Below are 17,829 nucleotides of genomic sequence, written 5' to 3'. Positions count from 1 at the left end.
CAATTTATTAAATGAACAGGCAGAAAAATCCAAATCAAGAGCCATAAATGTGGTCGATAAGCAAGCAAAAGTTGAGCAGTCTACAAAGAAGATACACTAGAACAGGCAGAGAGCAAAACAAGGAAAACAGAAACGCAGTCAAAACAGCGGGATGGCAGACACTGGAAAACAAAGGCCTGACAAAAGACGAGTATGGAACACTGCACTTATGCTTCACAACAAATGCAAGAAAACACCGGGTGTATACATACATATAATAATCAGGGGGGAAACAGGAGACAGGTGAGACAGATAATGACACAAAGGGATAACAACCAATGATGAGACAAGGGTGGAAATGGGACATAAATAAAAGCTGAAGGTGAAGTCAATAGGTGAGTTAAGATGAGTGAGAAAAGGAGAAGTTAATAAAGCATGCACCATGTTCAAGCTGAGAGGGGAGATTCCTAACACACCCCATTCATCTTTACGGTATATGGGTCTATTCCTTTGGTATAAAGTAAATTGTCTATCTCACTTCAGGATCTGCCCTCGAAACTTACAGGCTTTTTCCACAAGTTTTCTCCCCACTTAGTCATTTGCTAATTTCCAACCACTACATAACTATCACACTTTCACACCACTGCTATAAAACAAGAAAGATCTGGGCAAGCATATACTTCCTGTTAGACAGGTGAAGACAGTCACCTGAGCTTTTCAAACTGCTGTTCATGCAGCATCATAACAGCTGAAGAAAGCACTAATCTGCCCTCTTTCACATACACAATCAGGAAATGTTACTCTGATTTTATTCTCTTGTGTACTCTCCCTCCTTTGACTTGGGCATCATTGGGATTTGAACTTCTGATCTCCCAACAGCAGGGTGAACTCTTTTCTGTTGCACCACTCAGGAGCCTTACTTTTGTCTGTAACCTACTTATGTGCTTGGTACTAACCAGTGATTCGCATTTGATGATACAACTTGTATTTTAAATATTATCCGTCTGAAGCTGACATTCTGTTCTTTAACTTTAGTGCTTTATTTCAAATCCAGTGTGATTAACTACAAAGCCAAAACAGTAAAAATTACAGGCTATACTGTATTCTGGAGATATGCTGCGTGGTATGTGTTTAATTATAGCGCTTGTGGTCCAATAACATCCCATATAACCATAAATATTTTTGTGCTTTACAGTGTAATACTGAAGGGGAAGCCTCCAGGAACACACTTTACAGAGGGAAACCACAAACAATCATACACTGTATTTGACCGGGCTGGAAACAAAGCTACCTGTAAATTCAACATCAGAGTAAAAGGTGAATAATACATGAACATATTTAGTATCTCATGCCCCCCTCCCACCAAAAAAAGACACATCTCCAATCTGTATACTACATTGTAAAGGTCAGAGTCCTGTTGTGAGCACTGGTAGTCTGTTTGGTCTTGATCTGTAATCTCAGGTCAGTACCTTAGCGCATTCATAATTTACTTTCCACAATAAATCATATTAATGAGATATGTTTGACTTTATAGTGGACTGTGCTTTATAATCCATACACTAAAGCACAGATTACCAACCCTAATCCTGGAGTTCTCCCAGTCCTACACATTTTATGCTGCATTCAGCAGGCTTGTAGTATTCAAGTCCGACTCGTGCCCTAATTTTAAGGACTTGTGACTTGACTTGGACTTGAGCACTGATGACTTGGACTCGGACTCGTTCGTTAACTGCATTCGGATTCGTAAATTGGAGATGAGGACTGATTTTTTCTTTATTTTTTGTCACATGCCATAATAATTTGGCATAAGATATTTATATCCAGGGGCGGCATGGTGGTGTAGTGGTTAGCGCTGTGGCCTCACAGCAAGAAGGTCTGGGTTCGAGCCCCGTGGCTGTAGAGGGCCTTTCTGTGCGGAGTTTGCATGTTCTCCCCATGTCTGCATGGGTTTCCTCCGGGTGCTCCGGTTTCCCCCACAGTCCAAAGACATGGAGGTTAGGTTAACTGGTGACTCTAAATTGACCATAGGTATGAATTAGACCCCGAAGCCGTTTGTTTTCAGGATAATGGCTGGCTGATGAAATTATTGGCTGGCTAGCTGACTCAGCCAAAACCTTAATGGCTGCTGCAGCCACCAAAATGTTTATGGCTACAAATGGCTGATACTGGACGTCACTGTGTGGCATATATCCGGGCGAACGGATCAAACAAATGGGGGGAATAAATAGCAAATTACCACAGGTCCCCTGGTCTCTTACTTCATTGTAAATATAAATCTAGCAAGATTGTAGTTCAATGCTAATAATAAGCTAATCTGGATTGTTCGAGGAAGGCATCTAGCTATCTACTCTCGCTAGCAATGACCAGTGAAGGACTGGCAGCTATCTTACTATGATGAAAGTAGAGTGGTGGAGTACTTTTTTTTTTATCAATCTCGAAGTATGTGAAACAAACAAACAAACAACAAAAAAAAACCTTTACACTTTCCCTCAGCAGCGGCAAAGAATGCAGCCATCTCGTCGATATCGGAGTCGACTGATGCTCTGGGTGGGTTCCCGGGTTCCCCAGTGTATCGTGGTAACGGTGTGAGGGGCGGGAAGCCAGACAGGTAGTCACAACGGCAAGCTTGTGGTGGCTCTCTGTGCTGTGATATCAGTTCTAAATCTCTACAGTGTATGCCTATACGTCTCTATTGTGTTACTACTAGTGTGTACAGTTGATCATGTTTGTGTCACTTTTCTTGTAGCTCATGATGTGGATAAACCCATTATTTGATGTACACAATTCTTAGTGGCTCAGCCAAATTTTATTAGATAGCGGCTCAAATTGGCTTACAAAATTATTGGCTGGCGGCGGCTCAAATTCTAAATGGCGGTTTTAGCGGCGCCTGGCGGCGGCTTCGGGGTCTAGTATGAATGGTTGTCTGTGTCTATGTGTCAGTCCTGTGATGACCTGGCGACTTGTCCAGGGTGTACCCCGCCTTTCGCCCATAGTCAGCTGGGATAGGCTCCAGCTTGCCTGCGACCCTGTAGAACAGGATAAAGCGGCTGGAGATGATGAGATATTTATATCTACATTAATTTTGTACTAATTTCGTGCAAGAGTGTCACACATGCGCGCCTTGGTGCATGCATCAGATAGACGCTCTGGCCAGTGCACCCGCCAAGCAGACTCTCGTGCACGCGACATAAACGACTCACATCTGCACAGGATTAAGGTGCAATCAGTGCGCCTATATAAAAACTGTGAACATACACTTACTTTGCGAAGTATTGAGTTGCATTACTGACACATTACCAAGCCTTATTTCCTTGTTTGGTTTCCTGAGCCCTGATTCTTAAACAGATTCACTGTTTTACAATTTTGCCTGCCATTCTGGATTCTTTACCTCAAGTCAAGTCAAGTTTGTTTGTATAGCGCTTTTAACAATAGACATTGTCCCAGAGCAGCTTTACAGAATCTGAATGACCCAAGACATGAGCCAATTTTATCCCTAATCTATCCCCAATGAGCAAGCCCATGGAGACAGTAGCAAGGAAAAACTCCCCCAGATGACACGAGGAAGAAACCTCGAGAGGAACCAGACCCAAAAAGGAACCAATCCTCACCTGGAGAACAACAGATAACATGACTATAACATTAACAGTTTTAACATGAAGTCAGTTTCGTTGATATAACTCTTCATTAATGGAAAGTTGAGTGCAAAACTGTTCATGACAACCGCAGTCCCAAAGTTAGCAAGCCGACTGTAGTCCTCAGCCACAAAAGCATTTACCTGTCTTCACTTGTATTAATAAACACACCTTCTGCACTTACATCTGTCTCCCAATCATCTCTGACAGAATACTTCGCACTCCCTGACAGAGAATGCACATTCACCTGTTCATACGTTATGTTCAGGAACAAACTAATGTTAATGGCACTGAAACAGCCACCGTCAAATGGTGCGGTTGGAGTCTTGTTCTCGGACTCAACTCGGACTCGACTCAAAATTTTTTAATGACTTGGACTTGACTCGAGACTGGACTCGGACTCGAGGTTTAGTGACTCGACTACAACACTGGCATTCGGCTAAAGTCTCAAATTTCCAAACTCTGCCTACAAAAAAAAAAAAGCCTCCTTAAATCAAAATTCTGACTCAAATTTGTCTAGGTCTCCTCAACCCTGAATTCAGCATATCACACCATAGCTGGTCACACCAAAAGGAAATAAAATATCACTTCATTGTTGGGGAGGGTTTATACTAGTATTTATTTTAGTTCAATGAACATAGACAAATTAGTTGGTTAAATCTAGAACACTGACCATATAGTTTGCTGTTTTCAGCAAGTAAACACATCACAAACTCATGATTATAGTGTTGTAACTAACATTAGCTGGCTAGCTTCTTGTTAATAGAACACATGGTTTCATGGAGGAGTCCATCTTTTTTCCCCACTTTGTAGCTTGAAGGCGCCAAGCTTGAATATTACATAATTCAGAGTTTAGACATCTCAATTCCGAGTAATGGCAAACTCTTTTGTCTGATCCAAACACATCTGATGCAACTAATTAGCTAAATAACAAACCCTTCCGGACTTGAAGTGGAGCAGGGAAAGCACTAAAACGTGCAGGACCAGGGTTGGTGCACTAAAGTATATATTGGGTGTGTATACTGTATATACATTCTGCTGAAGATGTGTTTTAACTCTGTTTGATTTTCAGACTTGTTTTTAGTACCCAGTCCTTGAAGATTTTTTCAAAATGTTTTCCCCATTACAGTCCGTCACTGCGTTCCACTCTCAGTGCCTGAAAATGGCTGGATGAAGTGTGACAGTGCAGGTGATAATTATGGGGCAACATGTGATTTCCGCTGCCTGGGAGGTTATGAGCTGAGAGGTAGCGCTGCCCGTGTTTGCCAGTTCAACATGGAATGGTCTGGCCTGGAAACCAGCTGTGCATGTATGTCGAGCAAGTAAAGTCAACACCTCACAGTTAACGCAGCCAAACAGGAGTTTGGGTTTAAGTGTAATTTACTTCCAAAAACATTTTTTTAATAATACCTCTTTAACAATAATGGTAATTTTTAAAATATTTATTTAATAATAATTTTAATAAATGATATTCATTTGGGCAACATGGTAGTGCAGTGGTTAGCACTGTCACCTCACAGAAAGAAGGTTCCGGGTTCAAACCTCACGGCTGACGGGGGTCTTTCTGTGTGGAGTTTGCATGTTCTCCCTGTGTCTGCATGGGTTTCCTCCGGTTTCCCCCACAGTTCAAAGACACGCAGATTAGATAAAATACCCAGCCACTGGGGTTGCACAAGACAGTGCATACTTAGTGTTGGTCCCAAGCCCTGATAGATTGGGAAGGGTTGTGTTAGGAAGGTCATCCGGTGTAAAACCTATGCCAAGTCAAATATGCGGAACAGATCCACTGTGGTGACCCCCTAACGGGAGCAGCCAGAAGAAGAAGAATGATCATCTATATTGAATAGATTATGTATTATTTACAAGAAAATGTTGTGTAGTTGCACAAAGTGGTTTCATAATTTCATCAAATTCAGTGTTGCACCTGAAACAGGTACAAATGAAAAACAGTCAAGGTTTCCTCATTTGCATTGCTACTACACAACAACTAGAACTGACTCTTTAAAGTCTCTCACCACTTGAAATTAAAAATCCAAAACCAGTTTGGTTTCCCACTCTAAGTCTAGTCAAATTATTTGTATAACACTTAACAGTAGACTCTAAAACTGATTGCATTACTTACGCTTTACTGCACTCTGTAACTAATGCTGTTTAGAGGCTAAATTTACACTTCACTGTTTTGCTTAAGGTTGCAAAAGAGAATATCTGATTTCAGCCTTCCAAATTCCACCCACATAAATTGCCAATATACACTCACCGGCCACTTTAATAGGAACTTGTTCTTGACTCTAAGATTCCTGTTCTTGGCTGCAGGAGTGGAACCCAATGTGGTCTTCTGCTGTTGCATGCTGAGATACTTTTCTGCTCACCACAGTTGTAAAGACTTGCTATGAGTTACTATATCCTTCCTGGCAGTTCAAACCAATCTGGCCCTTTTCCTCTGACCTCTCTTAACAAGGCATTTGTTTCCACCAACGGTCACTCACTTGATGTTTTTTGCACCATTCTGTGTAAACTCTACAGACTGTTGTGTGTGAAAACCCCAGGAGATCAGCAGTTTCTGAAATCCTCAAACCAGTCCATCTGGCACCAACACCCATGCCACAGTGAAAGTCACAGAGATTACAATTTTTCCCATTCTGATGTTTGAAGTAAACATCAACTGAAGCTACTGATTTTGTATCTGCATGATTTTATGCATTGTGCTGCTGTCAAGGGATCGGCTGATTAGAGAACTGCATCAAACAGCAGGTGTATGGGTGTTCCTAATAAAGTAGTTGGTGAGTGTAGTCTTCCATACTATACAATAGACTTCTATATCTGTAAATAAACAACAAACAAACAAACAAGCAAGCATCTGGATTGCATGATCTGCTTCTCTCAGTTTTCTCAGTGAAGGAAACTGTTAGGCTTTCCAAAGAGAAGGCTACTAGACTTTCACAAGTATTAGTGTTAAAACATTTAGGTAACTTACAGGTTGGCGCATGTGCTGCTGAATACACTGGTCAACAAATTTTTCAGAAGTTGTCTGCTTCAGAGATGAAATTGGCCGTTTGTTATGAAATTTGGCGTGTTGAATTCAAATATGACAATTAAAACAGCTGATTGGCTATGGCTTCCGAAGGTATTTAAAACTTTACATTTTATACTTATTTACATTGTGTAGATCATAACGTTTTAAGTATAAATTGTAAACCTAGATCTCTTCATGGTGTTTATGGTTGGTTTACATGATATTTCACCTGTTTGCTTTATGTAACACTAGAAAATCAGCTAAAAGTTTATATAAATAAAATGCATTATGAACCAAATGGCAAAAAATTAATTATGTAAAAGTACTGAATAGGTTTAGTCCTTATTCAGTGTGTACTCAGGGCTTTTTGGCAGCTTGTCTCTTGTATTCATGACACGGAGCATGTCTTGTCAAGCAAAGACTTAATCTCGAGTGCATAGCACTGTATGTTTTTTTTTGTTTGTTTTTTGAGCTGATATAGTGCAATTTGTTCAGCAGAGTGATGTAAGTTGACTTATGATTGCATTATCAGTGACTTCTAGGAATAACATATCATGTATGATGCAGTACCAGCTTCAGATTGCATCATTCATTGTTTTGCCAAAAAAGTACGTACTATCCAAACCTAATCACAGATTTATTCATAGAGCCAATCTTGAAAACTAAAACCAGTGAACAATTTTAAGTTTCATTTTCGTTCTCAGCAACCCAGAATTAGTAAAGTTTGACTATATTTGTGTCAGAAAACAGAATCCAGGGACACATGTCTGCCCGGGGGCATTTTGAGTTATTGACAGATTCAGAAAGTACAGTTTCTAGGCTTTCCAACGATGCCTTCCATGTGGAGATCTGACAATATTTGAAGAATGTGTGGCCTTTTGAAAGTGTATACTTCTTAAAACAGAAAAGGGAGAAAATCGCCCTCAAAGTTTTCCATCTCAGCTACTCTGGGTGTAGGGCGGGCACATAATGGTGCTCATTTGCATGATATTAAGGAAAGCTCTACCCCCTACTAGCTAGCACAATGCTACTTTCATGTAAACAAAGATCACCACGTCAATTTTCCTTCCATGCAAAGTATGCCCAACACAATTATGAAGTACAAAAATAAGTCCTAAAGTATACTTTAACGTTTTGTGGTTGAAAAATTACTCACACCATAAGAAAGAAAGATAGCACAATGATGACACAACTAACACAACGCTAGTTTCATGTAAAGCCTCGGTCACAACCGGCCGTACGTGCTCCTACGGCCGGTCCACATGCAAAAAACGCAAGAAACGCACGGAGAGCGCGCATGAAATGCACGAGAGCGCGCATGAAACGCACGAGAGCGCGCGTGTGATGTGCTGATTTTCGAGCCGCAGACCGGCCGCAGAGGTTCGTTGTCATGTCAAACAAACTCTACGGGCACTTACGTTTTTTTCAGGTTGCAAGACAAACTTACGGCCAACGGGCGTCTTTCTCCATGAACAAAAAAAACCGCAGCGATTTGGGAAACGCCAAAAATCGCACGACCAAAAAATCATACGTCCGGTTGTGACCTAGGCTTAACCAAACCGCAACACTCTCCATTACATGCAAAAATAACCACACAGCCTTAGATTAATAAACTTACCCCATCAGAAAGAGAAACGGCGCCTTGCACACACCAATGCCTCCGATGGAATGTAGTCCTAGAACGGTCCGTGTATCATCTGATCATTCAAGTATTCCATTCAATCTGGAAAACGAGGTTGCGTTTGTTTTTTTTTTTGCTAGAAATGGTTATCTCCGATGTAAATACCGTGTGTCTGTTTGCTTCGCGGTGTTTCAGCTCCTCTGCGCTCTGTTTAACTTGCTCATTCCATAGTGAAATCACACGCCTCTATGCAGGTTAAGTAGCCATGCGCTCAACTCGCATCATACAGCTGATTCGCGAAAAAAAAACAAAAGACTTAAATCATCATGTGAATGGCCCGTATGGTAATTTACCCACACCCCCCAGCAGGCTACAGTCCTGACAAAAACGAGACAATTTGCAGCAAAAAATGTATGCTTTTCCAACAAAACAATCTATTATCTGAAATACTGATTGCATTCTTCAAGATCTCAACTTGCACATGATGGAAAAAAACAAAAATCACAAATTTTGAAAAAAAAAAAAATGCTTCTTTTGCGATTATCTCGGATTCGTTTCGGCCGACATGTGTCCCTGGATTCGGTGAGGGGTCACATTTATTTCAGAAGCATTTTGGCTGTAGACCAGTGATATCAGAAAGACATTTGCTAGAAAAGGGAAAAAAATTCATGACTATTAAAAAGCCTGAGATCCTGATACTTTTTCTTTTATTGAAAAGCACAATACACCTTCGATCCGATATGGGTAAACACAAATTACAAGAGGAATGTCAAGAGATGTGGTAAATACTCATGTAAGTAACAGCTATAGCTATGCAATCATGATGAGTCAGTTGATCTATCAGTGATAGACAATTCATTAAATAATTCACTTGATGTCCTTTCCTATCAAAGCTCTCTTCTCGTGACGCTTGACTCTTCTTCTTTTGTTAACTTCCTTTCTGTCAATGTCTATCTTTTTGCATATGTGCACTTCCGCCATTCTGACCTCTTAGTTACAGTATCCTTCCATGTGTGCAGTGCATCACCACGTCTCAGGATATCCTTGATAATATCTTTGTATCTACAACCCCGATTCCAAAAAAGTTGGGACAAAGTACAAATTGTAAATAAAAACGGAATGCAATAATTTACAAATCTCAAAAACTGATATTGTATTCACAATAGAACATAGACAACATATCAAATGTCGAAAGTGAGACATTTTGAAATTTCATGCCAAATATTGGCTCATTTGAAATTTCATGACAGCAACACATCTCAAAAAAGTTGGGACAGGGGCAATAAGAGGCTGGAAAAGTTAAAGGTACAAAAAAGGAACAGCTGGAGGACCAAATTGCAACTCATTAGGTCAATTGTCAATAGGTCATTAACATGACTGGGTATAAAAAGAGCATCTTGGAGTGGCAGCGGCTCTCAGAAGTAAAGATGGGAAGAGGATCACCAATCCCCCTAATTCTGTGCCGACAAATAGTGGAGCAATATCAGAAAGGAGTTCGACAGTGTAAAATTGCAAAGAGTTTGAACATATCATCATCTACAGTGCATAATATCATCAAAAGATTCAGAGAATCTGGAAGAATCTCTGTGCGTAAGGGTCAAGGCCGGAAAACCATACTGGGTGCCCGTGATCTTCGGGCCCTTAGACGGCACTGGATCACATACAGGCATGCTTCTGTATTGGAAATCACAAAATGGGCTCAGGAATATTTCCAGAGAACATTATCTGTGAACACAATTCACCGTGCCATCCGCTGTTGCCAGCTAAAACTCTATAGTTCAAAGAAGAAGCCGTATCTAAACATGATCCAGAAGCGCAGACGTCTTCTCTGGGCCAAGGCTCATTTAAAATGGACTGTGGCAAAGTGGAAAACTGTTCTGTGGTCAGATGAATCAAAATTTGAAGTTCTTTATGGAAATCAGGGACGCCGTGTCATTCGGACTAAAGAGGAGAAGGACGACCCAAGTTGTTATCAGCGCTCAGTTCAGAAGCCTGCATCTCTGATGGTATGGGGTTGCGTTAGTGCGTGTGGCATGGGCAGCTTACACATCTGGAAAGACACCATCAATGCTGAAAGGTATATCCAGGTTCTAGAGCAACATTTGCTCCCATCCAGACGACGTCTCTTTCAGGGAAGACCTTGCATTTTCCAACATGACAATGCCAAACCACATACTGCATCAATTACAGCATCATGGCTGCATAGAAGAAGGGTCCGGGTACTGAACTGGCCAGCCTGCAGTCCAGATCTTTCACCCATAGAAAACATTTGGCGCATCATAAAATGGAAGATACGACAAAAAAGACCCAAGACAGTTGAGCAACTAGAATCCTACATTAGACAAGAATGGGTTAACATTCCTATCCCTAAACTTGAGCAACTTGTCTCCTCAGTCCCCAGACGTTTACAGACTGTTGTAAAGAGAAAAGGGGATGTCTCACAGTGGTAAACATGGTCTTGTCCCAACTTTTTTGAGATGTGTTGTTGTCATGAAATTTAAAATCACCTAATTTTTCTCTTTAAATGATACATTTTCTCAGTTTAAACATTTGATATGTCATCTATGTTCTATTCTGAATAAAATATGGAATTTTGAAACTTCCACATTGTTGCATTCCGTTTTTATTTACAATTTGTACTTTGTCCCAACTTTTTTGGAATCGGGGTTGTAAGAAAAGGGCAACCGATCTTTCTGGAACCTTCTGCAAGTTCACCATAGAGTAGTGCTTTGACTGACCGGTTATTGAAAAGCATTCTGGTAGATTCCATCCCTTCTTTGTTTTTTCATTACAACAGAAGATGCAGGATGTGCACAAGTTAACCAGTAAGCTGCAAAATGGATTACATATTAATAGAGGATAGTAATATTGCAAATTGACATTTAACAAGACAATGACAACAAAAACACTATTGTTCAATTATTTCTCCTTACCTGTTATTAATTACAGCCATGAACATTAATGTTGGAGTGCGATCTGCTGCACAACTACTAGACCAGTTCTATGAGAAACGTCGTCTGCTTATAATCTCCACCCCCACAGCGGCCAACCATTACTACAGATTCCAAATCACTAATTTACAGGTAATGGATCTTTTTTCTTCACATCATGTCTGTGCCCTGTGGGGCAACCTTACAGATTACTGAAATATACTACTTAAAAATGATGTGATGTAGTGTATAAATATGTGTGTTTCAGCAAGCACAATGTGGCTTGGACTTAAGACATGTGACTGTGATTGAACTAGTAGGAAGGTTTCCAGCTCAAATAGGACGCATTAGATACCAACTCATCTCTCCAGGACTGGCCCTACAACTCAGGTATGCTCTCCCCTAACAATAAATATCATGAACAAGGGTTCCTAGGTGGCAAAAAAGAATTGAACAGGAAACTAATTCATGTAGTGTCAAATATGCCTCAAAATTGGGCATACAATACTGAGATCTCACAAAGAATAGCACAATTGGTCTGAATATTTCCCCACCCAGAACCAGTTCTGGTGTAATTTGGAGAAGGGGATTTTGGTGGAGTGGTTTACTTTCACATGCGGTTCCTTCTGAAATCTTTTGCAGATTTGCAAAATGGTAGGTACCAGGTTCAAACTTGCTGATTTTTGAAAAGATTATTTTCTTTTGGTACCAACACTCTACTGGTGATGAACAGCACTCTTTGGATGCATGCCATGCCATTGTACAGGAATAGCTGTAAACAAAGAGCCATACTCATACAAGAATGTTAGAGATCAATTTTATACATTTTTCATGATGCTCTTTAGTGCAAGCGCTTGCACCACAAAGGTAAACTAATTACAGTGCTCCAGTCCAATGAGCCTGATATACAGTATGCATCAAAAAGGCCTTACTGACAATAAAGCCTTTCTCTGCTGACCATATCAACCCTTTCCCTACAAGAATGAAACTTAAAATACAAAACAACATAAGTTGAACCTATAACATTATGTGGCATGCAGCGCAGAGAGCTCATAGCTTTTGCACTTGATGTGGATTGCAGCACAGATGGAAGTACAAGGATCAAGAAATGGTTTTCTGGACTGTTCCCGAGCTCAAAAACAGCTATTGCACATGACCAAATGTATTGACCCCGAGCCTGGAAAAAAACTTAAGTGTGAAAATGGCTTCAAACTCTTTTGGATAGCAGCAGCTCATTTGCAACTGGTACTCACTTTCTTAGAAATTAGTTTTCCTGATGTTCAAACTTACTAGTGCATCTCAAACAATTAGAATATCGTGAAAAGTACATTTTTTTCATAATTTAATTCAAAAGGGTAAACTTTCATCTATTTGATTCATTCAGGCCTTTCAATTACATAATTTGGGCTACAACCTGTATTTCTGAATTTGGGCTTTTTCCATCGTGATACAGGGTAATTTGGGCTTTTCTGCACATGCAAAGTGCTGTTTTCCCAGCGCTCTGTGTTTAAACCTGCTGCTGCTTTTTTTTTTAGCTACAAAGTTATAAATAAATAAATAAATAAATAAATAAATAAATCTATGAATGTTATTTTTACCTTTATTGCAAAGTGTCTACAGCATTAATCCCTCTTGATGTGCATGACAAAAATAAGTAGAATACAGTTAGTTAGTATTTAAAAGATGTGTTGGGGCCTGAGGAGAGCCTGGAGGAAAGGAGCCTGGGAATGAAAAAGCAAGTTCTGTACTGTATGCCATCAAAGAGACGAATCTGTAGCAGGCCTGTGACGCAAAAGGTTTTTCAGTCACATCACAAGAATCGACAGTGCAATTCACAGTATGTAGTCAGGTAAAAGATCTTAGTTTAAATGAAAGGCCAGTGTCTAAGACTATCAACAAGAGGACCAAGCTCCAAGTTACTGATTCCACCCACACTTACACAACTGTGTGGATTTAAGATGCAAGCTGTATCTTAAATAGACACAGTTGTGTCCTGAATAGCTCTCTTTTAAATCAGGTAAAAGACTGAATAAATCATATGACTCTAGGTATCGGAGAGATATTGCAGTTGAGGTCAGATAATGTGGGATATAGGGCTATTTTTAGGTTTTAAAATGATACAGGAATTATTTGGAAAATTTAGCACAATAGGGTAGTAAACATTCTGGTTCACACTCCAGTCCAGAAGGTGGTGGTAATGCACCTAAAAGCTGTTTGCCAACCACCATAAAAGAAGCAGCAGCTTTACCTAATGTGGAAATCCCGCTCTGGTCATTGGTACACGAGTCTCGCTCCTCCACGAAATCATGGTGTGCCGATCGCCGTTGGAGAATTTGTGCTCTGCGTGAGGCTTGCGGCTAGTTCGACGAACACGGAACAACATGGGAATGGTGCGAATTTCGCATCATTTACAAGAAATACATGCTAAGTCTCACTAATTTCGGTGTTTTTAAAGAAGAAAGTCAAGACATTGGATTTTATGCAGCCAAGTTTATTTAATCAACATTTTGGGGGGGGGGGGGGGGTTGTTTGTTTTTTACTTTTGGTAGCATATTTAGGGCGCTTGACCTTAATTTGGGCTCCTTTTTAATTTGGGCCCCTACAACGTTATCCGTCGCAGGTTTCATGTAATTGAAAGGCCTGTCATTACATGTAAAGTGATATTTCAAGGCTTTTTTGTTTTAATTTAGATGATTATGGCTTATAGTGCATGGAACTCAGAAATCCAGTATCTCAAATTATTAGAATATTTCCTAAGATCAATCAAAAAAGGGTTTACATTCCAGAAATATCCAACTTCTGACAAGTATGTTCAATTATACACTCGATACTTGGTTGGGGCTCCTTTACCATGAATTACTGCATCAATGCGGCATGGCATGGAGGTGATCAGCCTGTGGCACTGCTGAAGTGTTATTGAAGCCCAGGTTGCTTTGATAGCGGCCTTCAGCTCATCTGTATTTTTGGGTCGGGTGTTTCTCATCTTCCTCTTGACAATAACCTATAGATTCTGTCTGGGGTTCAGGTCAGACAAGTTGGCTGGCCAAACAAGCACAGAAATATTGTGGTCAGCAAACCATTTGGTAGTAGTTTTGGCACAGTAGGCAGGTGCTAAGTCCTGCTGGAAAAGGAAATCGGTATCTCCATAAAGCTTGTCAGTAGATAGAAGCATAAAGTGCTCTAAAATCTCCTGGTAGACAGATGTGTTGACTTTGGATTTGATAAAACACAGTGGACCAACACCAGCAGATGACATGGCATCCCAAATCATCACAGACTGCGGAAACTTCACACTGGACTTCAAACACCTCAGATTCTGTGCCTCTCCACTCTTCCTCCAGACCCTAGGATCTTGAATTCTAAATGAAATGCAAAATTTACTTTTATCTGAAAAGAGGACTTTGGACCATTGAGCAACAGTCCAGTTCTTTCTCTCCTTAGCCCAGGTAAGACATCTGTGCATGGTGGCTCTTGATGCATTGAGACCAGCCTCAGTCCACTCCTTGTGAAGCTCTTCCAAGTTCCTGAATTGACTTTTCTTGACCATCCTCCCAAGGCTGTGGTCATCCCTGCTGCTTGTGCACCTTTTCCAGCCAGCCTTTTCAGCAATGACCTATAGTGGCTCACTCTCCTTGTGGAGGGTGTTGATGATCATCTTCTGGACAACTGTCAAGTCAACAGTCTTCCCCATGATTGTGGCTGCGTGTACTGAACTAGACTGAGAGATGCATGGCATTTATACTGTTTCACTCACATTCAAAATAAAATATTCTAATATTTTGAGATGATGTTTAATTCTTTGTACTGTAGGCCATAATTATCAAAATTAAAATCGAAAAATGCTTGAAACATTTTAGTTTACATATAATGAGTTGAGATATATTAAAGTTTAACTTTCTTAAATAAGTGAAGGAAAATATTGAACTTTTTCCACACTATTCTAATTGTTTGAGATGCACGGGTAATCACACAACAGTTAGTTCTGATCCACAAAGTTGATTGCATAAGCAGTATTCCAAGAGTGCTGGTATTTTGTGTGACAGCACTGGTACATTTCACCGTTTGTAACACTCTGCTTGTCTGTGTTCACAACATAAAATTCAATTCTAGCAATAGTTCATTACATTGAAACCATACACTTGCTATGGGCTGTCCGTCAGTCTGTGTTTTGTATGGCAGCACACACCATTCTCTCCAGCTGTTGCTTCTCTGAGAACCATTTTCGTAGCAAAAAACAATATTTGGACACGTTTGAAATGTCAGTTTCTTGCGTATAGAACTGTTATCACACTCACAACAATGTTTTATCAGCATGGTTGTGATTTGGCAGAAGGTAATTTTGTGCCATGTTGCTTAAATTAATCATGTGTTTCTTTTCGTAGACTTTGAAATCAGCACTGTCTTCAAAGTGTTCAGAACTTCCACATGAGCATTGTATGTGTGTGTTGTACAGAATGCTGCTGCAGCTGTCTCAGAATTCTTTTAATCTGGTACTGCTGGACAAACAGGGAGTGGACAAACAGCGCTATACATATCCAGTCACAGCAGCAGAGATTTTCACGGTCATTGACACTTTCCCGCTGCGCACTGAAGAGGCCCTTCTGCAGAAAGAAGCAGGTCAAGGCTGTTAGACATGTACACAACCCCCCTGACCTTCCCCTCTCTTCTCCTCCCAACACACACACACAGAGCCATAAATGCATGAGTGACTATTTTTACATACATATTTGTGATTTGTAAGATGTTGTAGTATTTGTCAATATTTATATTATTGTCATAGTATAGTTTGACTTCATTCAGTCCAATTTAAACTGTGTACTTAATTTTAAGAAATAAATATCTTTACTTTGTCTCTGAAATGTATAATTCCATTGTGTGATGTTACTGTATACTTGGCAGCCTTGTCCATGGAATAAATTTCAAGTTCATTAATGTTCTATGAATACTATGATGCACTTTTGTGTCAGTGGTTTGTTCCAGTAAGCCATTGTAAATATTCCCTTATTAAGCTCCAAAATAAAACCATATTTGTACCAAATTTCTGGACAAAGAATAGAAATGCTTTTAACCCCAGTTCCAAAAAAAAAAAAAAAGGTTGGGACTCCGTGTAAACTGTAAATTAAAACAATGTGATAATTTGCAAATCATGGAAACCCTATATAAGAAAATGGTACAATGACAACATATTAAATGTTGAAACTGGGGATATTTTTTTAAATATATGCTCATTTTGAACTTGATGTCAGCAATACAATTTAAAAGAAAATTGGGACGGGGCAACAAAAGAGTGAAAAAGTTGTGTAATGCTAAAAAACTAATTTGGTTAATTGGCAACAGGTCAGTAACATGATTGAGTATAAAAAAAGCATCCCAGAGAGGCCAAGTCTCTCAGGAGTAAAAATGGTGAGGGGTTCACTGCTCTGTGAAAGACTGTGTGGGCGAACAGCACAACAATTTAAGAATAACATTGTTCAATGTAAAATTGCAAAGAATTTGGGAATCACATCACCTATGGTACATAATATCATTAAAGATTCAGAGAGTCTGGAGAAATCTCTGTATGCAAGAGACGAGGCTGAAAACTGACATTGGATGCCTGTGATCTTCAGGCCCTCAGGCGACACTGCATTAAAAGCAGACACGTGTCTGTCATGGAAATCACTATATGGGCTCAGGATCACTTCAGAAAAGTAACAGTTCATTGCTGCATCCACAAATGCAAGTTAAAACCAGATATAACCAATATCCAGAAACACTGCCACCTTCTCTGGGCCTGAGCTCTTTTATGGTGGACTGAGGCGGAGGGGAAAATTGTCCCGAGGTCTGACAAATTAAAGTAGAAATTATTTTTAGAAATCATGAACACCACATCCTCCAGACTAAAGAGGAGAGAGACCATCCGACTTATCAGTGCACAGTTCAAAAGCCAGCGTCTGTGATGGTATGAGGGTGCATTAGTTCACATGACATGGGTAGCTTGTACATCTGGGAAGGCATCATTAATGCTGAATGATATATGTTTCAGCGCAATATGCTGCCATCCAGACAAAATCTATTTCAGGGAAAGCCTTCCTTCTTTCAAGCAAGACAATACTGTGGCAGCGGGGGCGTGGTCAAGCTCCGGTCTGTGACAGGAGGGCGGAGTCGGGGAAGGTAAGTGGCAGAATCGCTTCACCTGAGGGTAATTAACCTGTGTTTGTGTGTGTTTTCCCCAGTAAACCGCCCTCTACTTAAGGAGGGAGAGGGAGAGCGGAAGGGAGCTCTCTCCCCAGCCAGACGACTTGTGTGTGTGTGTGCGCGCGTGGCTGAGAGATTGGTGTATGCGTCTGAAAAGAGCAAATAAAAAGTCATTGAATTTTACTCTGTCCTGCCGTCCTCTGTGCTCCACCCACACGCGATTCTCGCTACAGTGGTGCCGAAACCTGGGATAAGGTGGAGCATCAGTCCTGCAGCCCCATGGAATCCTCCCCGTTCGCGGACTTGGTCCACGCCCTCGCCACGGCTCAGCAGAGCCAGCACCAGGCACTCGTCACACTCCGGAAGGAGCAGGAGCGCCGCTTCGAAGCCCTGGTGCTGGCTCAGAAGGAAGATCGAGAGGCGTTCCGGCGTCTCCTCGCGTCGGCGGGGTCCACCAGCGCCCCGGCCGTGGGCCCG

The 17,829-nt window shown here is 40.7% G+C and overlaps 1 protein-coding gene across 4 annotated transcripts in view; it reads left to right on the top strand.

Annotated features, from left to right (window-relative positions):
• srpx (sushi-repeat containing protein X-linked) overlaps positions 1–16,112 on the top strand; it is a 29,260-nt gene extending 13,148 nt beyond the window's left edge. For 3 of the 4 annotated variants that reach the window (XM_060929411.1, XM_060929410.1, XM_060929409.1), the window contains 5 exons: positions 1,175–1,296; positions 4,741–4,920; positions 11,195–11,328; positions 11,444–11,565; positions 15,629–16,112. In XM_060929411.1, the coding sequence (XP_060785394.1) occupies positions 1,175–1,296; positions 4,741–4,920; positions 11,195–11,328; positions 11,444–11,565; positions 15,629–15,806 (736 nt within the window). In that variant the 3' untranslated portion in view covers positions 15,807–16,112. Of the gene's footprint in view, positions 1–1,174; positions 1,297–4,740; positions 4,921–11,194; positions 11,329–11,443; positions 11,566–15,557 lie in introns of all 4 variants that reach the window. The other variant, XM_060929412.1, reaches the window with a different exon arrangement.
• The last annotated feature ends 1,717 nt before the right edge of the window (positions 16,113–17,829 follow it).

Source organism: Neoarius graeffei, chromosome 9, assembly GCF_027579695.1.
Source record: "Neoarius graeffei isolate fNeoGra1 chromosome 9, fNeoGra1.pri, whole genome shotgun sequence".
Lineage (NCBI taxonomy): Eukaryota > Metazoa > Chordata > Actinopteri > Siluriformes > Ariidae > Neoarius > Neoarius graeffei.
The sequence above is the reverse complement of the archived record's forward strand: the minus strand, read 5'-3'. Positions and strand labels throughout refer to the sequence as shown.